The sequence below is a fragment of the Balaenoptera acutorostrata genome, chromosome 6 (assembly GCF_949987535.1).
Source record: "Balaenoptera acutorostrata chromosome 6, mBalAcu1.1, whole genome shotgun sequence".
Lineage (NCBI taxonomy): Eukaryota > Metazoa > Chordata > Mammalia > Artiodactyla > Balaenopteridae > Balaenoptera > Balaenoptera acutorostrata.
This window is the reverse complement of record NC_080069.1, coordinates 101,813,244-101,837,132: the sequence shown is the minus strand read 5'-3', so window position 1 is coordinate 101,837,132 and position 23,889 is coordinate 101,813,244. Positions and strand designations below refer to the sequence as shown.

At 45.2% G+C, this 23,889-nt stretch overlaps 1 protein-coding gene across 6 annotated transcripts in view; it reads right to left on the bottom strand.

Moving 5' to 3' along the window:
- Positions 1-23,889, bottom strand: part of PALM2AKAP2 (PALM2 and AKAP2 fusion) — a 506,958-nt gene that overhangs the window by 351,047 nt on the left and 132,022 nt on the right. For all 6 annotated transcript variants that reach the window (XM_057548010.1, XM_007178230.3, XM_007178232.3 and 3 more), the window contains exon 2: positions 3,710-3,755. In XM_057548010.1, coding sequence (XP_057403993.1) covers positions 3,710-3,754 — 45 coding nt within the window. In that variant the 5' untranslated portion in view covers position 3,755. The remainder of the gene's footprint in view (positions 1-3,709; positions 3,756-23,889) is intronic.

Sequence of the window (23,889 nt, the reverse complement as noted above, 5' to 3'; positions counted from 1 at the left end):
GCCAATCTGGCAGTGGTCACTAAAGGGGCTCCAGTGCCCTCCAGTGTGGGCTCTGATTCTGGCCTTGACACTTTCTGTTAAGGTCGGGCTCCTTAAAACATGGACAATATAGACGTTCCTCCCTCATCAGCTTATGAGGATTAAATGGCATCATCTGTGTTCAGATGTACTTGAGTCTCCTTGCTGAGTTGGCGCCTTTGGCTACTGACTTAACTCCTTCATGTGTTTCGCTTTCCCTTTCTTATACTAACTATTTCAAATAAATAATAAACAAACTAACAACAAACAAGTGAATAAACACCTTCTGCTCACTGGGAAGTTACTGTGTTATTTTACATTTTATTTTCAATCTTCAAGACTTGCTCAAACATCTCCTCTCTTAGAAAGTGCTCTACAACTCCTCCAGGTCAGCTTACCTGCTCCAGGTGTGTGCTCATTTGCATAAGTATTCCTGCTACTGAATAGTAATTGTTTATGTTAGACTATTAACAACTTAAGATTTTTTTTTTTTTAAAGAACACATGTCACAAGAGCCCTGCTGAATAGAAAATGGTCAATAAATGGCAACTGTATTATTATGCCCTGAATGATTACCCACACTCATTCTGCTATAGAGGCATCTTGCTGTCTTCTAAAATTACAACTTTGGGAGAGTTCCTACGGATGGAAGGAGCACCTGGGAGTAGAGACACTTGTCAAGATGGATTTGCTCCTCTTTTGGCAGGAAGTAGGCTGAAATTCATCTTTTCTCATTGATTAGTCTCTGGACACAACTGGAAGATTCAATTAAAGCACTATAGTTTCTGAGTATTTCACTCCCTTGGGGGGAAAAAAAATCCCACAGATGATCATGTGGCTAGTAGGTCACAGGACATCTGTCCCTTTTAGAACTTAAGTGTGCGAAGGGTAAAGTCTTCCCTCTGATGGCTGAAACTTGGGGACACTGACTTTTTGGTATTGCCAGTCCCTTCCGAGAGGCAATACTTTGTAAATACCTACTGCATGACTGGATGGATGGATCCTCCAGTCACATCTCTGCACCTGGTCTGAGGAGCTAGCAAAATTGACACTGGGCTAAGCTCTGGCCTTCAGTCGAGTAAAGGAAAGGATAAAGAAGGCTGTTCAGACTCTTTCTGTTTCAGAGATGTTGCCTCTCACCCTCACAGGACAAGGCAGCAGTGTAGACAGGAAATGGGGGCTCTAGCTCAAGACCATCTACCGGCCCCTGCATGCCAGGTCCTTCACCTGCACCGTATCTAAACCTTACAGCCAGCCCCTGAGGTAGAACTCATGAGCCCCCTTTACAGATGAAGAAACCAAGGTCCAGACTAAAGAGTACCCAAGGGCCTACAGATTAGAATCTCCATCATATCTGCTCTTCCTCTTGGAGAGGAGCCCAAGTTGGTGAAGAGATAAAGAATCATTCTCTTCCTCCTGGGGGAAAGCGGGGTGGCGGGGGGGATGAATTGGGAGATTGGGATTGACATATATATACTGATATGTATAAAATAGATAACGAATAACAAAAAACAAAAAACAAACAAACAAAAAGAATCATTCTCTTCCTCCTTCACATCTCCAGAGAGACTTCAGGAGGGCTAGGCTCTGGCAGCAGCCTCGTGAGCTCCTGAGGGTCCCCTGAGAACCCTAGGAAGGTGGTAGAAAGAGGCAAGTTTGCAAAATTTGGAGAGTATGCATTAGACCAAAGCACGGCATAGAACTATTTACTGATGTGGTCACAAGCCCCTCCACCCCATCTCTCAATTCTCTCTCTCTTTCTGTCTGTCTGTCTGTCTGTCTCTCTCTCTCTCACACACACACACAGTTAATTCGCTGTTAGAAAGTCTGCACTAATAACAACAGATATATTCATTGAGGCCGAATCATTCATGAGAATCATCAACACCTTCCCAGGTACAGGACAAACTCAATTCCACAACTGAACAGGCATGAGAATTCCAGAAGACTGGCTAGATCTTTCTTGAAAGTCCATTTAGCCTCTGCTGGGATTACCCGGCCCCACTCGGAAAAGGGTGGCCCAAGTGTAAGCTGCTACTGGCACCCCGTTCAGAAAGCAAGTCCTTTCATGAGGCTCAGCTGTTCCTCAGGCATCCAGTAAAGCTGGTCATGCAAAGGCAGAGAATGTGACAACTGTTGGAAACCTTCGGCGGCCTCCGATGGGAGCAACCGAACGTTCTCCGCAGCAGCCACTTCATGGACAGTAAAGCAGCCTATTATTCAGTTTATATAAAACACCCACCAGCTACATGGCACCGAGGACTGAATATCTCCATTCTTACCAAGTTCATGACATACTGGCCACACTGCTGGGCCACTAACTCTAGAAACCGTAAACAACCTCACTAACCATCAAAATACACATACTCAGAGGGAAAGGGAAAGAAAAAAAAAAAGCCTTCCTGAGTTCTGAGGACCAAGTTCAAAGATTGCCCAATAGGCAAAAAAGCCATAGCATTCAACAGTGCCAACAAACGTCTCTCTTGCTTCAGCTGTAAAGTCTCCAAGACATTTTAAGATTTGAGGACTTTGATAAAGAGGATCTCAGAGCCACAGAGACCACATCAAACGCTTCTTTAAAAAAGAAGAGTCTGTATGCATTTCCCAGTGAAGGATCCGTCCAAAGGATTTTAAAAACACTTTAATATACTTTGCTTCCAAAACATTACACACCATTTCTCCAATAAGTTTATATGTGTTTCCAGGGAACTCCTGGACCAAAAAGAAAAAAAAACAGTACTTAGGTAAAAGAATGTCTGGCGATTCTTTTATGCCAATATGTTAAGAGACCTTCTCTTCTAATTGCTATTATTTCATATAGCAGCAGCAATCATTCCCTCATCTGAAAAGGAAATATATAATCCAGCTGTGGTGGCTCCAGTAAAAATACCACATCTGTGGATCATTGGCAACACTGTGGCAGGATTGCTCAAATTTAGGCAGCTTTCGAGCTCTTTTATACCCAAGATGCACATGGGTACACTTTTCTGAGAGTGCACATAAACTTTGCCAAAACTGGTTGCTCCTTTGTATGCTGAAAACAGGTTTTCAGATGATCCACACCTAGAAGAAGGAGGCTCTCTTGGAATATTATTCCCAGGACCCAGTTGTTCTAAGACGTCCCCAGACCACCCCACCCCCCTCCCCAGGGTGGTGGCTTGCGCCAGTGCCCTTGTCAATATCAAACAGAACAGGGAAAATGAACACTCCCGGTTCCAGGGAAGAGGTTCTACCGCGTGGCTGGCAGTGGAGCTGATTGCTGGTTTTCCACTTAGCACACCAACAGCTTCCGCAGAGTGGACGGCAGCCACCGTTCTGGTGACCGTTCCCGCCATTCTCCAGTGTCTGAAGTCAGAGTATTACTGAGCACTGGGTGGTAATATTCCAGGAATCCCCTCCCCCCGACCCCCACCCCTCATGCTCCTGTTTAGTCTTTCCCTAAAGCCCAGTAGCAAGCATCTTATTTCTAAGCCAATCTTCCACATTCAAATCCCCAGCCCAAAGCGCGCCCTGGGGCTTTCCATCTACAGACCGTAAAGGAAAAAGCAGTGTAGCTGAGCCTTGACAGACTTTTATCCCCAAAACACATGTCCTGCGGCTACTGTGCTGGAATGTCGACGGCCCCGAAGCACTCGGGGTCCTCTTCCATCCCAGACAATAGAGCAAGAAAATAAAATGAAAGTGGACTTACTGCTATGGCTTGCAGCCTTTCCTTGTGCAATTCCGCCTCTGCCATCCTGGAGAAGGGCACACAGGGAGGGAAGGAAGAAAGAAAAACAAAACACACGCTGTAGTCACCCAAGGAAATTGATGGACACCCCGGGGGGATTTTGCTAGAAACCCAGGGAGAGCCGAGGGGCGTCCGGGGATCCGCTTCGGAGGTGGCGGGCAGAGCTGTGTGCGCGGCTGGCTCGCCCGGCTCAGCCTCTGGCCCCCGCCCGCCCGGCCGCCTGGCTGCGCCCCAGCGCCGCCGCTCCCTGCATCTCCCGGCCGCCGGCCGCGCCAGTCGGGGACGTGGGCCACTGGCAGCAGCCGGGAGGGCGCGCTCGCCCAGCGCTCGTCCTCCGCCCTGACGTCTCCGCGCCTCGCTCCGCCCCTGGGGTGTGGGGGACCCGCGGCCGCAGCCCCGGGCTGCTCTAAGCGGGCGGGAGACACCGGGGCTGCAGCCGCGGGGAGTGGGGAGGCCCCCAAGGCGCGGCCGGGGAGCGCGCGGGCGGGCTGGCACCCGGGGCGCACCGGGAGCCGCTAGGGCGCACGGTTGGTGCGCCCAGGTGGACACGTGCTCACTGGGGACGTGCAGACGCCAGCTCAGGGGCCTCTGGCACAAAGCGGGGCCCCAGCACGTCCTGCCTTGTATCTCGTGCCAAACGCTTAAGACTCCACACGGGGACATTTCCAACTGCCTCACCCACATGCCTTAAATGGCAGGATCCTCAGCGGTCAAGTTGGCCAAGGGCAGGGTGTAGCTCAACACAGGCCATCCCTCTGTGAGGCCAAATGTGGGTTAGAAAGACAACCAAGAGTTTGTAGTTATAGGTGCTCGGCTAGGCTGGGCTTGATCACTTATTAGCTGTGAAGCCCTGGGCAAGTCACTTAACCACTCTGAACCTCAGTTTCCTCATCTGAAAAATGGAGTGTCTTGTCAGTGCCTAATGAGATAAAGTAGGCCTATAAAGGTGCTTTGTAAAGGGCAATCTGTTCTGAACATTATCCTGTGACATTCTGGGCTGAAACTCTGAGAATCTTTACTTCTGTACTCAGTCTCTGAAAGGAAAAGTAGGATCTGGTCACCAAAACACTTCACCTCTTCTTTACTGAAACAGGCGGCAGTTCTAAAGTGCATCTTTTATGCCAGGCCCTGGGCTGGAAATGAGAGATAGATAAAGATCCAGTCCAAAAGGAAACAAAAAGCTAAAAACAAAATACGTCTTCACCTCCAGGAGGGGGCTGCTAGAATTCCCAACACTCATAAGCAAACTTTCCTCCATAAAATGAAGTAAACATGGGGGAAAAAAACCAATGTGACCTCTTTACATCCTTGATGACTCTATAAATGCAAGACTTAAGAAGACATTTTGAAAGGTAGGCACATCAAATTTCTCCCAATCACCTCTTTCCTGGGCAAATTCTTGCAATTTCTACTAAATCACCTTTTCAGCATTCAGAGAGGTTTCACCTGTCACTTGAAGAGCAATTACTACTCTGCCCAAAGACTGAAGCAGTCACCAAAACAGTTTCACTGATTGATTGTTTTCTCTTTCTTTTCATAACAGGCGTAGGTGGAGCTGTTTGTATCGTAAATCCAAGCCAGCACCAGATTTGACATCCCCCTCCAGTATATCCGGAACTTCTGCTTTCTGGCTAAGACCCATCACTTTCTTCAAACGGTTCATTTTCTCTTCACTTCCAGTGCCAGCTCCAGAGGACAAGTGTTTTGAGGGGTGTTAGCTCACAAATAAACAAAGCTTTTAGTACTTTGGCAGAGTGACTGCGTACCCAACAAGAGTAGAGAATACAAGATGAGCGAAGTGAGACCAGAGAGGTGGAAAGACTCAGCCAGAGTCATGGAGCTAGGATTTCAACTTAGATCAGACCCTCCAGAGCTCATGTGTATAACCACCAGGCACCAGGCTCGGCCAGTAATATGAAGGTGGGGCAGCCCCCAGTGATGAATAAGTGGTCCTTTCCCCTCCAGTTACACAGATATTAAAAAGGAATTAGAAGAGCACAGCAATGTGAATGCACTTAGTGTCACTGAACTGCACACTTAAAAGTGGTTAAAATGGTAAATTTTATGTTATGTATATTTTACTATGATAAATTTTTAAAAGGCATGATGGAAGGTGAGATGGAGTGGAAGACGGGCTTAGGCATCTTTTGGAAGTGACCAGTTGGAAAGCTTTGAATCTCAAGATAGAAGAATCAGGATTGGGGACACATACCTGGGTGTCATCTACATTGTGGTTATAGCTAAAGAAAGAATGGCCAGGGTAAGAAAACAGAACGAGAAGAGGAGAAAGCCCAGGAAAGGAGGCTGAGGAAGTATCATCTGAAGATTAGAAGGAAAAATCAAGAGGGATGTTTCTACGAAAAGCCACAGCAGGAGGAAAGGGTTTTTCAACAGAGTCAAGTGGTTTGGGGAGGTCAAGAGAGATGCAGACTAAGAGGCTTGGGCAGCCAGGAGGCTGTGGGTGACATTGAGAGAGCTATGTGTGTGTGTGGGTGAGCCTGTAAGCAATTACAGAGACTTGAATGAGTGAGAGGTGGGGAAGGAACATCCTTGAGTAAAAACCACTCCTTTCAGATGTCTGGATGTGAAAGATGAAGGTGGTGGGGGGAACAGGAAGGTGGTCTATGGGAAGCAGAGTCAAGTTGAAGGGTTGTTAGATCAGGTGAGACTTGAATGTTTCAGGGCCAAAGGGAATTAGGCATCAGGGAAGTGAGACCAAAGACACAGTCCAAAGGGAAGATAAGTATTAGGTCTCAGATTAGACCAGAGGGCATCCAGATGAGCACTGGTGGCCAAGTTAGGCTTGGAAAGATGGGGAAATGAAGTAGGACAGAAGATGGAATGGGTAAAGATGAAGTCATTTTATTTGAAAGAGAGAGAAGTTGAGGGAGTGTATATCGGAAGCCTAGTTTTCCCAGCTGATGGAAGGGCCATTGGTTGAGACTGATGGGGTGTGGGAGGGGACTTCAGAAAAATAGAAATGGTTTGTAAAGAAACTGTGAGAAATGGGAACAATTAAGACACGTTTCCCAGTCAGCAGTATGCATCAGAATCTCCTGGGTCACATTTCTCTGAATACATGTACAAAATTAAATATCTATGGGTGAGGTAAAAGTTAGGGATGGATTTAGAACCATCGTACTAACTGGGCTTACTAGGAGTAGACAGAAGATTTATGACCAATTTACTTCCTCAGTGGCTTTTAACCGCCTGAGACCCATGATATACAGGGCTCCTGTTTACTCCGTGTTGAGGATTGTCAAAGCAGGGATGGCCAAAAGTCAAAGGAGAAAAGAAATTCAGAATGCTGGACCCTGGGGATTTGTCCAGGGGGAAATGTAGCACAATCTTCCACATTTTTTTTCTGGCTGCCCCATTTGTGCAGCCCTTTCTATCTTTGGGGAATTCCCATATTACGAGCCATCGTGAGATTCAGAACTACTTCCCATCATGCAAGCCGGGAAATGCCAGACACTTGTTTCCCAGGTCCTCAGAAGCTATGACATGGCATGCAATCTGGGCTTAGTTAGCCATGTGCACTGGCCAAGGACCTTGAAGACACAGCATTAGAGAACTCTTTCAGGCTGGTTGCTCATCTTTGGTCCTGCCCATTGCTCAAGCCTCCTTCTCTAGCCTTCTCAGCTATTCTGCCAGCTACGTAATACACTTTCGATTCATGCCTTCTCTGCTCCTAGCAACTAGAATCAGTTTCTGCTGCTTGTGACTAAGAACCCTAAGTGAAACAGGAAGGCACGTGAAGAGCAGACAGAAAACATTTTCTCCTCTTCCAATACTTCTCCCCTCAAAGCTCTAAATTTTAGCATTTTGAAATCATCTAACCCATTACAAACACAGACACTTATAACCCAAATTATGCCATTTCTTTCATAAACTTTTATTGTATAATATTCTATACTAGACATTAGGCTATGGCTTGGTATTACAAAGAATTCATAGTCTAGTGCTAATATTGGTGACTTTTTGCCCTCCACACATTTGAAATCTCAAAAGATCTATTACAATGGGTGCATAATGTGTGTAACAAATCACTAGTTCTTGCCGGGACAGTAAACCGTGTTGCATAAGCACTACCCGTATTGTCTAATGGTTTTTCTGATAGATGCTGTATTGCACAGCATTATATTGAGAGAATACAGAATGCTAGATTTGCGAAATAGATGTTTTGGTAATAAAAATTGCAGAATCTATTTTAGGGTGTGAGTCCTTTGAGAACCACAGATGATCACAGCCTTCTCCCCTGTGGGGAAAACGGGAGCTCTGTAAACTGAGAGGGAAATGACTTGCCAAGACCCATTCAGTGAGTAAAAGTTAAAGTCTTGCTGAACAGAACCTAAGCGTGTGAAACTTCAGAGTAACCTGAAGCTTTCCATTAACAAAAGTAATTTTAAAAGGATGCCAGGTCCTCCAAAATGTTTGTATTTGTATCATCTCTCTTTTGCCTAGGATCTTTTAGAATACATGGTCATTAAAAACATATGTGATGGCTGCACAGGATCAAAAGGAGGGGAACAGTGCTTGGAGCCCTTTTGGCTCCTGTGGTTGTGAAAAATTTGGGAAAGTTGATGGGATTTCAAGTATGTGATGTTTTTCTCAATGGGATTCAAATGACAGATCCATAGAGAGTCCCCATGGTGCAAGAGAGTGAAAGAACTTAGAAAACAAGATGCCAGTGTGGGAAATAAACTAGGCTGTATGTCACTTAAGGTATAGATTGACTAAGCTCTCTACATAGAAGATTCAAAAAGAGCAACTAGAAATCCATCTAAAAATGAATGGTAGAATTTCTATCTGACGGCCTCATTTTCTCTTGGCTAGCCTTGGCAATGTCAGTTGATCAACACTGTGAATTGCTGGAAGAAACCAGGGGCTATAAGGAGAGCATACAGGAATTGGATCTGGATGGTTAGGGGTCATTCTACATTCACCTTGCTGGGATATTCAGATGTTGATAAAAATTTTGAAAAGTGGGACTAGGTGGTGGGAGGTGGGCATGACACAGAGAAAAGGCATGAGCTGTAAAGACAAGTTAGAATCCCAGCCCTCAGACTCACCAACTGCACAAACTTGAATTCCTTTAGCTCAATTTCCTCATCCTTAATGGGGGATAACAACTCTAACCTCATAAGGATATTGCAAGAAATCAAGATAACAGATGGAAAATGCTTGAGAGTGACCATAGTAGATGCTCCAAAAATGGCAGGTCCTAATTATACAACCCAATTACTTCTTCATTAAAACTGTCATAGACCAAATCAAGTGAGTGACTTGATTGTACCTACCCTTTTATGTAGGCTTTTTTTTTTTTTGCAATGTAGGCTTTTTCTTTTAAGAAAAGGGGTGAACTATCAATATTCTTTAAGTTTTCCACATTAGTAGGTACTTCTCTTTTTTCATCTTTTAAAAGGGAGGATTCTGCCCTGTGTCATTTATTGTCTAGAAATTTCATTACCAGACTCCCCCTTTAATGATTCATAGACACCTACAGCCTTATCTTTTGGAGTAAGTCAATTTAATGATTATAAATAGGAAGGAATGAGAAGGGAATGCTTAAGAGGACATAGATTAAGTCCTAGGAAAAGATGGAAAGAAAAGCTTAATTGTGGAGTGTCTTGGAAGAGAGCTACATGCCCACGTATTAAAGGTGCTCCTTGGTGGAGTTGATTCAAGGTTTGGGTGTGAATTAGCTACAAAGGGAAAAGTCTTTGGGAAGGCCAGTCTGGTTATCTGATGTTGGTAGACACAATCAGGTCACTGGCTTCCCAGAGAGCTTAGGGGCCAGTCTAGTTTGCCTTAGTACAATGACCATGAAGTGCCCCGTCAGCTTGGAATCCCTTTTTGCAGTGGGACCATCAACACTTTCATTGTTAGCCATGATTCAATCATGCCGTACACATCCTGCAAGTCAGCACTGCTAACAAGAGAGAGATTTCCTGTGCGTTTGGCAGTGCAGGGACAGTAGCCTATCAGTTAAATCCTGTGTGCCCTCCTGGTTGGGGAATGAATAATGAAACTGGGAAAGCCTAGCTTCAGCTCCTACGACCTATGGACGCTGAGCCCTTCTGATGCCCTTTGGAGTGTTCAGGGTTTCAATCCTGCATGCCCACCCATTGCCCACCCTCCATACACTCATACACTGGCAAAATGGATCCAACTTGGGTTTGGCCCCTTCGAGCCGGTCTCACTGAGAGGTAATAGCCAGTCAGTCTCAAAAATTGCTCCTTCCTAAGAGCAGTATGGAGGTTCCTTAAAAAATTAAAAATAGAGTTACCATATGATCCAGCAACCCCATTCCGGGGCATATACCCAGAAAAGATGAAAACTTTAATTAGAAAAGATACATGTATCCTAATGTTCACAGCAAAACAATTTATAATAGCCAAGACTTGGAAGCAACTCAAGTATCCATCAACAGATGAATGGATAAAAAAGATATGGTGTACATATACAATGGAATATTACTCAGCCATAAAAAAGAATGAAATAATGCCATTTGCAGCAACATGGATGGACCTAGAGATTATCATACTAAGTGAAGTAAGTCAGACAGATCTATATCATATGATATCAGTTATGTGTGCATTCTAAAAAAAAGATACAATGAACTTACTTACAAAATAGAAATAGACTCACAGACATAGAAAACAAATTTGTGGTTACCAAAGGGGAAAGGGGGGAAGGAGGATAAATTAGGAGTTTGGGATTAACAGATACACACTACTATATATAAAGTAGATAAACGACATCCAGGACCTACTGTATAGCACAGGGAACTATACTCAATATCTTGTAGTAACCTATAGTGGAAAACAATCTGAAAAAGAATAAATATATCTGAACCACTTTGCTGTACCCCTGAAACACAACACTGTAAATCAACTATACTTCAGTAAAAAAAATGAATGGGATGTACAGGTTGTCACTTCTATTTGAACCCATAAAAGCTACTCTCATTCTCCAATGGAATATTACTCAGCCATAAAGAGGAACAAAGATCTGACATCTGCTACAACGTGGATGAACCCTGAGGACATGATGCCTATTGAGAGAAAACAGTCACAAAGGTCACATTTTCTTGATTCCATTTACATGAAATGTCCACAGAAGGCAAATCCATGGACACAGAAGTAATCTGGTATTCTCAGGGGAAGAGGAGGGGACATGGAGACTGACTGATTAGTGGGACAGGGTCTCCTTTGGGGCGATAAGGATGTGCTGGAACCAGACAGAGGTGGTGCTTGCGCAACACTGTGAATGTGATAAATGCCACCGAATAGTTCCTTTAAAAACAAAACAATATTTAACAATAAAAAACCTACACCAAAAAAAATTTCTCCTTACCAAATGTAACCCTCCCAGCTGGGGCCTCATGGACAGACAACCTTTCCTCAAAGCAGCTCAAGACAGAGTGGAAAGAGCACCAGACAAAATCTCAACCCTAGGTCCTAATCCTAACTCTGCCACTTACTGTGTGACCTCAGACAAGCAACTTAACTGCTCTGAGCTGAGGTTTTCTATCTGTAAACTGGGCACAGAGATAGCTAACTACCCCACAAGGTTCTTGTAAGGATGAAAGGAACTCATGAATGAGAAGGTGTTTTGAGAACTAACTATAAATGCTCTCAGAGTGGGAAGGACTACAGTGAAAGGGATGCCTTCAAGGTTAGGATCTCAGGGACATAAGGACTGGTCAGTGGGGTGGAGGCAGGGGCTGGGGTGAGGTGATGTTTGTAAGACTGAGAAACATTCTGTAGCAGCCACAACCTCGGCCTACCAGGAGAAAAGACTCAGCTAGCACATAAGACAAAAGAGGCTTCCAGATGTCTGATGGGTTTCTAACACAATCAAACCAATAAATGCAAATGACCAACGCCACCTAGGGCTCTCTTTGCCTCCTTAACGTTCCTCAGTCACTCAAGTGATTTCTGCTTTATCCAGTCAAACAGTTGCACTTCCTGATCTACATATTTAATTAGCTTCGCTAAATGCAGGATAGGGTGTGGGGTCCAAGGATGCAGTGGCAGCGGCAGAGAGAAGCAGGAGAGAAGGAAACAGAGAAACTTGGATCTTTTCTGCCATCTGTGTGTGTGTCAAACTTAGATTGGAAAGCTACCTGGTCCGTGTTTACATGAATGTGCCCTCCTTTCTGCATTCATTCCGAGCTAAATTTATACCACTAGAGGGAAAGGCGTACTTGGGGAGGTGGGGATGGAAAAAGAGTTGACGCAGAGGCGTCCGCTTGGCTGGGAGCCAGGAGCACTGAGGGGGGTGGGGGGTGGGCAGCCCCTCTGGGAGGCCCCAAGGATGGAGCCTGTGCTGACTTGACAAAGGAAGGTGTGTTGTGTTCTGCTGAGGAGGGAGTGAGCACAAACAAGACATTAGATCATGTGTCAGAGACAGCAGTTCCCTGACTCCCACGAGCCCCCAAGTCCGGCTCAACCCTTTGGGAAAGGGACACTCAGCTGTTCTCCAGGCCTCCACAGTGAGAGCAGTGTCTGTCCCCTGGGGAAAAGCAGCTGGCAGGGCCACTTCTGAGGCACAGATGAGCTTGCCTTCTGTACTGATGTCATTCCCATTGTTTTCTCTCCGGGGACAGCTTTCCCAGCGTGGGCGTGGAGGGCAGGGAGGTTGCTGCCTTCTAGGATCTGGGTTGGATTAAGTGCTGTGCACCCACATCTGGATGTCAGATTGTTGATGCCTGCGCTGGGACCCAGGTGTCTCCTGTCAGTCCTACATGATGTCCCCTCTTCCCACTCAGTTCCTCTCTTTCCTCCTCTAGTTCCTCACCTTTCACTCTTCCCTAAGTCAAGCCCCTGTGACACCATCTTTCGCAAGTGGACAAGCCATCACGGTCGAGATAGCTTTTCCTGTGACCAGAGAGCTCTCTGCTAGAATTGAAGATCTCCCGCTATAGACAGGCAGTCAGTCCATCTCCCTCCGGGGCTCGGTCCCCTTGTCGCACGGAACTCCCCTTTGTTGGGATGGGGGAGGGGAGGCCCCTGGGGTTCTGGGGTGGTTCTCCTTTGTTTCAGGCTCAGAAGTCACCAGAGCATCTGGTCAGAGCTTCACCCTGTTTTTAGTCTCCAGTCCCCATACTCCTCCCCAGAGAACTTGACACCTTCTTCATCTGTTTGTCCCATTCCAAATCTGGTGCTTTCTCATACCACGAGCTATGCCTGGAATGCAGCCTCCCCCTCCCTTTTCTAACTTTCCAAGTCCCCTCTTGTTAACTCTACAGCATTCCAGAAATCCCACCCCCTCAGGGTATGCATGGTGGTCCCTTTGGGAAGGAAAAGTGGTTATCCCTCCCAATTTCTAACATAGTGTGTGACTTAACAAGTTATTTACTTAACTTGTCACTCTCTCAGTTAACTCAAAAATCATAAAGTCAGAGCCCTGAAGGAGATCTCAGATACATCAGCGTCCCACAAGCCACCATGATGGTTGTCTGCATGTAACAAAGCTACTTAGGTTGGCAGGAAGCATGGATTGGACAAACTGGACCTTAAATCTCAATTCTACCACTTAATGACCTTAAGAAATTTACTTCTCTGAGCTTAAGTTACTCTGTCTGTAAAATGGGAAAGATATCAGTATCCATTTTACAAGATTATTGTGACAATCAAGTGATATAATGTATTCATCATGTATGTAACTCCTGACATATTGAAGGTGGTCAGTGAATACTCTTTTATAATCATGACCATAATCTCATTTATTCATCAATATCTGTATCATTCTGGATGTGTTTCTGCCTAGACGTGCCTGTGTCCGAGTGAAGGCTCCTGAGTCACTTGTTAGCCCATCACTGGGTGCTATGGACTGCATGTTTGTGCCCCTTCCCATTCAAACGTGGAAACCCACATCTCCAGTGTGATGGAGATGGGGCCTTAGAAGGCAATTCGGTCATGAGAATGGAGCCCTCATGATGGGATTAAAGAAGAGGCAGTAGAGAGCTTGCTTTTCTCTCTCCTTCCTCCATATGAGGACACAGCAAGCAGACAGCCATCTGCAAACCAGGAAGAGGGCCCTCACTAGCAACCCAATCTGTCGATACCCTGACCTTGGACTTCCAGCCTCCAGAACTGTAAGAAAAAATGTTTGTTGTTTAAGCTGCCCAATTTATGGTAATTTGTTACAGCAGCCTGAGCTAAGACCCCAGGTGTGCCAGATATGGTCCTCAGACTAGACCAGCACTTACTCATGAATACTCCTGACTCTTGCTTCTTGCCTCTAGAGTTTGCTCTCCAAGGTCTTTTGATGCTGTGCAAACCTCTTTGTAACATTTTGGCTTTGCCAAATTCTTATCATGAGAGACTGAAGGAGACAAAAGTGCAAAGTGTTTTACGGGGTGAATTATGTTACCACCTAGAACAGTGATCTAAGCTTTGCAGGAGGGCAGATCACAGAGTCCTTTTGAGAATCTGGTAAAAACTATGGACTTAAGGGCAATGCACATGCCTACAACATTTTGTATACAATTTCTGAGCTTTCTGGAACCCCTTGAATTCTTCCATGGACACTCTTAGAAGGCCCATGGACCTCTGTTTAAAAAAAAAAAAATCTTCTCTGGAACCTAGAATATCAGAGGAGTTGAGAGAGACAGGAGAGAGTTGATTTATGAGCTGGGAAGCTCAACCCGGTTATTAATGTAAGAGACCGGAAGTCTAGGTCTTTGCTGCTCAGCCCTGTCACCTCCTGCCCCCACCAGGGACCTTGCCAATGGCTGCCCAGGCTGCCCGCTCTACACACTGAGAGCTGCCCTACCTTAGTTCTCTTTCATAGTTTCTGGCAGAGAAAAGGCACAGGCGCCAATGAACCCCCTTCCTGGGCATGAGCTACCTCTACAGTGTTTCTCCCAACCCAAAGCTTCCTCAGACCAATGCCTATCCAGCAGTTAGTCCTTCTAGAGTGGCCCTCACTGGTCTCCCCCCAGAAGGGACCTGTCTTGCATCTGTATACAGTAAGGATCTTATCAATCCATTCTTGCTTCCCAGGATTAGGTTGAAACTGTTTTCTATTCTAGGTGGAAACAATAAAACAAAAAACAAAAAAACAAAAAACAGATATCAGAACCCGGAGTTTGAACAGAATAATAAAATGGCTTGTCCACATCACCCTCAAACCGTGTTAGGCTTTATCCCATCAGGCATCTTATGAGTAGCCTCCAATATTCAAAATCCACTTTCCAAAGGCCTGCCCCGCATTCCTGCCTCTACCACTGACGGCTGAAGTCATTTGACTTCCATTTTGGAACTTCCAGTGAGAATTCAAGCTTGATCCAAAACCACTGGCCTCTCCAGCTTCCAAGGAAAACAGACTGTTGCTGAATTATAAAGACTCTGTTAGGTTGCTGGGAGCCAAAACAAATGGAGCTGGCTTTTCCTTAATAAGGGGGAAGCAGCCTTTCCAAGGTGGTGACCTAATGAGGCAACCGACAAATAGGTGTCAGGTTTCAAACCCCACCCCGGTGGAAAGCCAGGCAAAGGATAAAGTCTTTCAGGATGAACTTCGACTTCAGAGCAGCCTGGAGATTTCACACTTAACCCTCTGAGTAAATGAAGTCCTAAATTTGATAATCCTAGTATTTAGAAAACATTATAACAGCCCTAGTCCATAGAGAAAACATTTATTTGATAAGAATATGACCACTGGTGGAAAGAAATGGGCAAACATACTCTTTTGCCATTTTACTTTCATAGGAGTACAAACTAGTATTTTCCCAAGTTATAATAAAGCAGAAACAAATTGAGTTAAGAAAAAGCCGAAAGTTTCCAAGTTTCTTTCTCAATTAAATAAAGATCTGAAGAGTATTGGAGAGAACAGTTTGAATTTGAGTGTACAAGTTTTTTGGGTTTTTATCTTTAATAAACACTGATGTGATGCTTACTCTGTCCCTGGATCCCTTCTAAGCGCTTTGCAAACATTAACAGATGTAATCCTCACAACAGCCCTATGAGGGCAGCATTATTATTATACCCATTTCACAGATGAGGGCACAGACACAGAGAGCTCCAGTCACACAGCTCTAAGTGGCAGATGTAATAATATCAGGTAACCTGCTCATGCTGTTGGAAGCCTGTATCTGTGTGGGACTATTTAAATGTTGGGAGGATTTATCTGCATAAATAAAACTTATTTCAAAGAGGTGAAAGTGATTTCTTTTCTTTTGAGGTTCTTGGAATATTATCCTCTCTGAGGGTTAAGACCTTAGATAACAATAAAAGGGCCAGAGAGCCAAGCCAACTTCTTCCATCATTCCTTTCTTTCTTTCTCTCCCTCCCTTCATCCCTTGTTTCCTTCCATCCTTCCTCCCTCCCTCCCTCCCTTCCCTTCCTTCCTTCCCGGCATACATATCGGGCACACACTTCACACCAAGCATCGTCCCAAGTGCTGGGGATCAGCAGAGAACAGGACAAAGAAGCTGCCTTTTTGCATTTCCATTCCAGGGAAGGGAGAGGGACATTAAAAGTAGGAAAATCCGGGGGTTTCCCTGGTGGCGCAGTGGTTGAGAATCTGCCTGCTAATGCAGGGGACACGGGTTCGAGCCCTGGTCTGGGAAGATCCCACATGCCGCGGAGCAACTAGGCCCGTGAGCCACAACTACTGAGCCTGCGCGTCTGGAGCCTGTGCTCCGCAACAAGAGAGGCCACGACAGTGAGAGGCCCGCGCACCGCGATGAAGAGTGGCCCCCGCTCGCCGCAACTAGAGAAAGCCCTCGCACATAAACGAAGACCCAACACAGCCAAAAATTAATTAATTAATTAATTTAAAAAAAACGCAAATGAGTTTTAAAACAATAAAAAAAAATAAAAGTAGGAAAATCTACAATCTAACTTCAGAAGTGTTCTGAAGAAAAGCACCCTAAGGGGAGAGAGTGGGGATGAAGGAGCGACACTCCATCAGAGAGACCTGAATACAGAGCGAGTGACAGAGCTATGCAAATATTCTGGGAATTGTGTCCGGGCCGAGGGAGCAGCACACAGGAAGGCTCTGCACCATGAGTGTGCTCAGCATCCGTTGGAGTCGCAGCCAGGAGACCAGTGTGATGGTGGCAGAGGGGGCGAGGGGTTGAGTAGTGGGAAAAGAGGCCGAAGAGTGGCCCGGTCAGATCATGGCCTTGGGAGGGTTTGGACAAGCCGTGAAGGGATGTATTTACACCTTCAAAACATCACTCTGACTGCCCAGATGAGGGAGGGAAGATGTGAGCAGGAGATCAGATGGAGGACCATGCAGGATTCATGTGAGAGAATGATGGAATGGTGTGATCATGGTAGACAGAATAATGGTCTCAAAGATGTCCACGCCCTGATCCCTGGAGCCTGTGAATGTGTTACCTTACATGGCCAAAGGGACTTTGGCAAGAGTGGGCATAGGTGGGTACTGATGGAACCAGTGCCTGGCCAGATCCAGAAAACCTTCACTCCAGGGCTGGAGGAGAGGAGTCGCAGGGGACAAGAATCCAATATCAGCTAAAGAGAGGGGACACAGACCCTTAGGGTTCAACCCCCAGCTCTAGTGCTTACAAGGTAGAGTGTAAACTTGGGGAAATTACATCATTTCTCTTAGATCAACTCCCTCGATCAGAAAACGAAATTAATAGTGCCTGACCCATATGGGTGTTTTGAGGGCAAAAGGAGACAATCCATGTCGAGCCCTGTGCCTGGCAGGTAAGAAGCGCTCTCATAAATGCTGAGTGGCAGCTTTGCTACAAAAGGTGTTGAGTGCCGTGGTTAAGAGCATTGGTGCCAGGATGCTCTGGGTTCAAAGACCAGCTCCATATTTATTAGATAGGGGACGCTGGGTGAGGTACTTAACTTGCATCAATTTCGTCTTAGGTAAACTCAGGTTAATAATATCTACCTTACGGGGTACATGGGGACGTCTGTGTTGGCTTTTATTATTCTGGTGATGAAGATGATAAATAATGCATGCCTTGTAAAAATGTAATTAGTGTTGACTCCAGGTCTTAGGAATCATAAAATATGAAATGAAAATCTAAAGGATAGTTTTGTCATATAAAATTAAGAGTCTTTGTAATCAGATATTTAAGTGACTCATAGTTTTGCCTAATCAACATGCAGTGAAAGGATGATGTAACGTTAACTACATGCATGGTAAATGAAGATGCTCTCAGCTTTGCCTTCATCAGCGTGATTTCACGGTGCTGTGAGTCCCACCTCGTACACTCAGGCAGCGAGGGCCTCTGCCTACAGCTTAAACCTTGGAGAGGGCTGCTTTGAGGAAACCACAATGAGTTTGCAAGAAGATGCAGATGCAGTCTTGGAGAACTAACATCCTCTGCCTGTTAGCCAGCTTGGATTTTAACCTCCCACCCCCTCGCTCACCTGGTTTGACTGTAGGCCTCTGAGTCATTACACCTGGGCCAGGGACTGAGAGCCAGGGACTTCGGCATTTACCGATGATTGGAAAACCCCTCAAGACCTCTGTGCCAAAAACAGAGGCCACATAGTATTCCCACTCGGCAGGGTAATTGACTCAGCAGTTTAGACACATACAGATGGCCCTTCTATGGGCAAAATGATGACCTTGAACTCCATAATCTGAAGAGCTAAGTGCTAAATGTGCAGCATTTCCTTAAATGCCTCTGAAAGGACTCCTGGGACTGTAATGAATGTTCATTTGACACATCTTATCAAGGAAATCAGAGAGAGCCATCCTGTCCCTCCTCCCAGGGTCTGGCTGAGCTAGGGAGGGATGGGGGAGCTTCCGGGAAGAGTGTGGCACTAGGATGTGACAGACCTGGGTATAACCAAGAACCACATGGCCTCCGTCACAATCGGTCCCTGTGTTGACATCAAACCGCCGACCAAGCTGCGGGTCTTGTCTGCTTGGCCTCAGGTTGTACTCCAAATCCTCGCTACTCCTTGTGTGGTCTGTGGACAGCAACATCCATACCAAGGTTGAAATGCAGCTTCTCGCTGGCCTGAAACCTACTGAATCAAAACCTGCATTTTTATAGGATCCCCTGGTGATCTGTGGGCAGATTCAAGTTTGAGAAGCACCGATCGATCTAGGGCCTGCTGGGTCTCAACTGTGACAGCACATTAGACCCGGGCTGCTTTAAAATAATACCCATCCCTGGGGACCCACTCCAGACCAACTATATTAGGGTCTGTTTTCAAGTTTTATTATGCAGCTGGGATTATGAGCCACTGATCTAGAGTTTCACTGATGATGATGATAGCAAAGATCGCAGGTAAACTTATTGAGAACTTACATATGTCAAACTCTTGTTATCACTATATTAACTCATCGCAGTCCTACAAAGAGGTACGATTATTTTCTCCACTTCAGAGATGAAGAATTAAGAAACCATCTAAGGTCACAGAGGGCAGACGGGGCAGAGACGAAATGTGTACTTTTAACTTTGCCGCAAATCACTGAGCCTGCCCCAGGCTGACCTTATCAGAATCTCTGGTGGTGGGGACCTAGGGACCCACATTCTAAACTTATGTACCAGGATATGTGAGAATCCCATTTTATCTGCTCCCGAAGGGGCTTCTTTAATTTAGGACTTTGGAAATTGAGAAGAATCAGAGTACTCTGGGGGAGTTGCGATGAATTTGCTCAGCAAATTTGGGTATCATGTACTGGTACGTTTATACACAAAGCTGTTCATAAGTTACACTACGCAGATACAAGTAGTGTCGTGAGTAGTCACGCTCACGCCTCTAAAAACTGGTCCGACCTTCTCACCACAGATGGTGCCAGCTTTGGTCCAGGTTTCAGCCTGTGGTTCACGATCCCTGACTCAGAGTCTTCCTTTTCCCAGTTGTTAGCCATCCATCCATCCATCCATCTGTCCTCCCAGTGATTCATCCACCCATTCATTTATCTGTCCATACATCCAACCATCTACCCATTCATTCATCTGTTTATATATCCAACTGTCCATCCATGCATCCGTCCATCCATTATTCAACACCTTCCTTTACTGTCCTGGCATTGGGGTATAGAGTTGAGTAAGGCACAATCCTCAAGGAGCAACAGAAACATTAACACACTTTTACAAAACAGTGAATAAAGTTTGGTGACAGGGACAAATCCAAGATGCACTGGGGGGTAAAGCGGAGGAAGCCAATTCCGGGTGTCTGGGGATGCTGCCAGAGGAGGGTCCAGGAAGGCTTCCCAGAGGAGAGAAAATGAAAACTGAATTTCAAAGGACGCATAGACCCTCCGTAGGGAAGAGGATGGTCCACAGGGAGAGGGGAGAGGCTGTGCAAGGGCCAGGAGGCACAAGAGAGTGCCGTGTGTTTGGGGCGCTAGAGGCCACCCCGTTTTGAAAAGGGATGTGCAAGACGGAGGAACGTGAGAGATGGCACTGCTGAGATGAGGCAGGAGCCAGGAGCCAGGTCACAGCTCTGCTTAGCACATCACATATCCTCCTGCGGGTGAGGGGAGCCACGGAAGCGGGAAGCAGGGAAGTCACTTTGGAAAGATCACTGGGGCTCCTTATTGAGAATAGATTGTTGAGTAAGGGAGTCTCCCTGGAGGCACGGAGACTACTTTCAGAGTCTAGAAAAGAGATGAGAAGCTCCTGAATTGAAAATAATGGTTATGACAACTGCAGTGGGTTGAACAGTCCCCGAAAGATATGTCCAAGTTCTAATCCTCGGTACTTGTTAAAATGACCTTATTTGGAAACAGAGTCTTTGCAGATGCAGTTAACTTAAGGATCTTGCTATGACGGCATCCTGGATTGAGGGTGGGCCCTAACCCCAATGACTGGTGTCTTTATAAGAGAAAGGAGAAGGAGATTGGAGACACACAGACCCAGAGGGGAAGGCCATGTGAAGATAGTGGCAGCCTAACTGGAGTTAGGCAGCTACAAGCCAAGGAACACCAAGGATTTCGGCAGTGACCAGAACCTAGCAGAGAGGCATGGGACAGATTCTCCCTCAGAGCCTCCAGAAGGAACCAACCCTGCTGACACCTTGATTGCAGACTCTGACTTCCAGCACCGTGAGAGAATACATTTCTGTTGTTTCAACCCCTGCCAACCCCCCTCCCCTGCCAATTTGTGGTAATTCGTTTCATTTGCCCTAGGAAACTAATACAGCAACTAACATTGACTACTGACTCTATGCCAGGCACCCCATGAAGTACTGCATAGGTGCTGGTTCATTTAGCAAACCCCACATTCCATAAGGTAAGTATATTATCATCATTCCCATCTATCAGATGCAAACACTGAGGCAGAGGGAGGTTTAGTCATTTACCCAGGGTTACAAAACCAGTAGGTGGCTGAGCAGGTTTTTCACGCAGGCAGTCTGGGAGCAGAGCCGGTGCTTTCAGCTCCCTGGTCAAATGTCAGAGAGATGGAGACGAAGGAGCAGACTTGAGTAGGTGGGGAGAATTACCAGGACCTGGCAATTCACCGGGCATCTGGAGGGTGGCAGGAGGAATCGAACCTCCCGGATTTCACGTGCTGCGTTGCCTCCATCCTCTAGCTTACATCGGCCTCTGTCTTCCACGCCACACCACCCCCCGGGATGCGCTCACCTGTCCAACTCTCTAGTCTGCTCTTTGCACCTGGTTCTCAAGGAGTCCTCCTTGGCTCTCCCCATATATGTCCTTAAAATGGCTCTACTCCTGTTGATTCCCTGGACAGTGGTCTCACTACCTCCTTTTCTCACTTTCGGTTCTGGCTGTTCTTACATCTTTGAGCTCTACCCCGGCACTCAAACTTCTCCTGACCCTAGAATCATCATGTTTCTTCTGGTTTCTGCTCTCAGCATCCCTGCCCCTTTCCTCCCACTGTCCCCATCTCCCTGTAAGAGGAGGAGGCAAAGCATTCAGGTGAAGGGCTGGGAGGAAAACCATGTCTTCCAAGGGAAAAGGTTACATACTTCTTCTACGCTGTTTTCCTCTTTCCCTTTTAAAAATTTCCCATTCTCTCAGCCCAAGGCTGAGACCAAAAAAAAAGCATGCAAAAATACTTTTTGCTCCTTTATATAACTTAGGTTTTTTTCTGGTCCACAGTGAGTGAATTACATTAGCCTGGGCTGCAATGATAAAGCAGAGTCTGCTGTGTTATTGCCATATAGATGTGTACATTGCTATTTCAAGAAATTGCCAGCTCCTACAATTCCCTCTGTGGGTCTGGGATGGCAAATCTGCCAGTGAGCATAACTGATTGATTAATTTAAAGGTGGGTATTAGCACCATTCCACATGTCTAGTTTTAAAATGGTCTTTTATTATACTCTAGGATAAAATTTCATTGGAAAGGTCCAGGATATTAAAAAGACAAATATTTTAAATTAAAAAAATAGAAACTTAGACCTACAACCCAGGTACCCCTACACTTCCACTGACCAAAGTTCATTGCCAAAAGTGGAACCATTTTGGAGACATAATTATGTAAAGGAATAACGAGAAATTCAAAGGCTCAAAAACTTCCCAGAGTTCTCTGAAATAATTTGGAACCCCCTTTGGGAAGCACACAGGTTTATATGATAGAATACTATGTTTTACATTGTTTATCTTTGTTCTTAGACATCATTTCACAACATTCTACAAAGTGATATTATCATCATCCTGACATTTTCATCTGCTTTCAAACATTCAGATTGTTTTTAGAAAAGCAATCATCTTATCTGGGAAGAAATTTGCCATGTACCGTGTTGGTTTGCCAGCATCTTAAAATACCCTAAGATTAGATTTTCCTTTCATTCCAATACTATTTTATATATAGCCTATTTTGTATTCAAATATATCAAAGATATTAAATATTTATTAAAATTGTTTCTAGGTATTCATATTAAGTTCACTTTACTTAGAGTTGACTTTTACTCCTCATGGTCTAGCTATAGAACATAGTAAGTAATGATTAACTGACTAGTGCCTACGGAGTGGTCTTTAATGAACATAAACCTTCATTCAAATGACAGACAATCCAAAAGGGGATAGCTGGAACTTGCTCACACTCACTCAATCCATGTGTTGCGATGACACAAAATCACGGGGATTGAGAGATAACTTGCATTTTCCTTTGAGTAAAAAAAAAGGAAACTTATTAAAATAAGAAAAATGTAACCGTTGAAAAACTCCCAGTGAGCTAGTGGGAAGGAAAGTTCAGTGCATTTGCAGTGGAAGGATCAGAAAGGTAGATTCCTCTTTCATTGGTTCGTTTAACAATATTTAATAAGCACCTGCTATCTGGTGGGCACAGTGCTAGTTTCTGGGCTCCTAGTGAATGAGTTTCAGGAAGAATGAAGAGAGAAACTCCTTCTGGGGCTTACAGATCTTTTTGTTAACTCTCCCTTATTAGACTTTGGGGAAAAGGGAGCCCAGAGAAATCCACAAAACAAAGTCTTTCAAATCAGAGCTCAGTTCAATGCCAGTATTCCACTTACTAGGGTTCTGTCTGGGGACAAGCCACTTAAACAATCTGAACCTTCATCGGCAGAATGGAAATGATAACAATTTATAAGATTGTCATGTGGATTACACAAAACAGTGGGCACACTGGAAGTGCTCCAAAGTAACATTTTCTAAGCAGTAAAGAATATTATAATAAATATTAACTGTTTGTGTTTCTGTTTCTCTCCCTTCCTCTTTGCTCCTGCCTTGTGGCCATTGCCTAACCACTGGCATGATTTTGGTGAGCAGGCCTACTTAGCCTAAATTCCACAAAGCAATGAGGAAATTGTTTTCTCTATGTTTAACTGCAAAGTACTGTGGCTTAGAGTAAAAGTAGCCAGACACAAAAAGCTATGGAATGAATGATTCCTTTTATGTGACATTCTGGAAAGGGCAAAACTATAAGGACAGAAACCAGATGAGTGACTGATAGAGGCTGAGGATGGGGAGAGGGAATTGATGACAAAGGGGTCCAAGGGAACAAACAATTTGTGATGCCGGAAATGTTCTGTATCTTGGTTTTGCAGGTGATTGCACACCTGTATATATTTGTCAGCACTCATTGAACTGCACCCTTGAAAAGGGTGCATTCTACTGTATGTAATTTATATCTCGATAAACCTGACTTTGAAAAAAAAGAAGACTGTGGCTTGGGACCTTCAAGGTTTCCTTTAAGAAAAAAATCTATGATCAGTACAGGAAATGAGCAGTGCTCCTGGGAATACTCTTGTACAA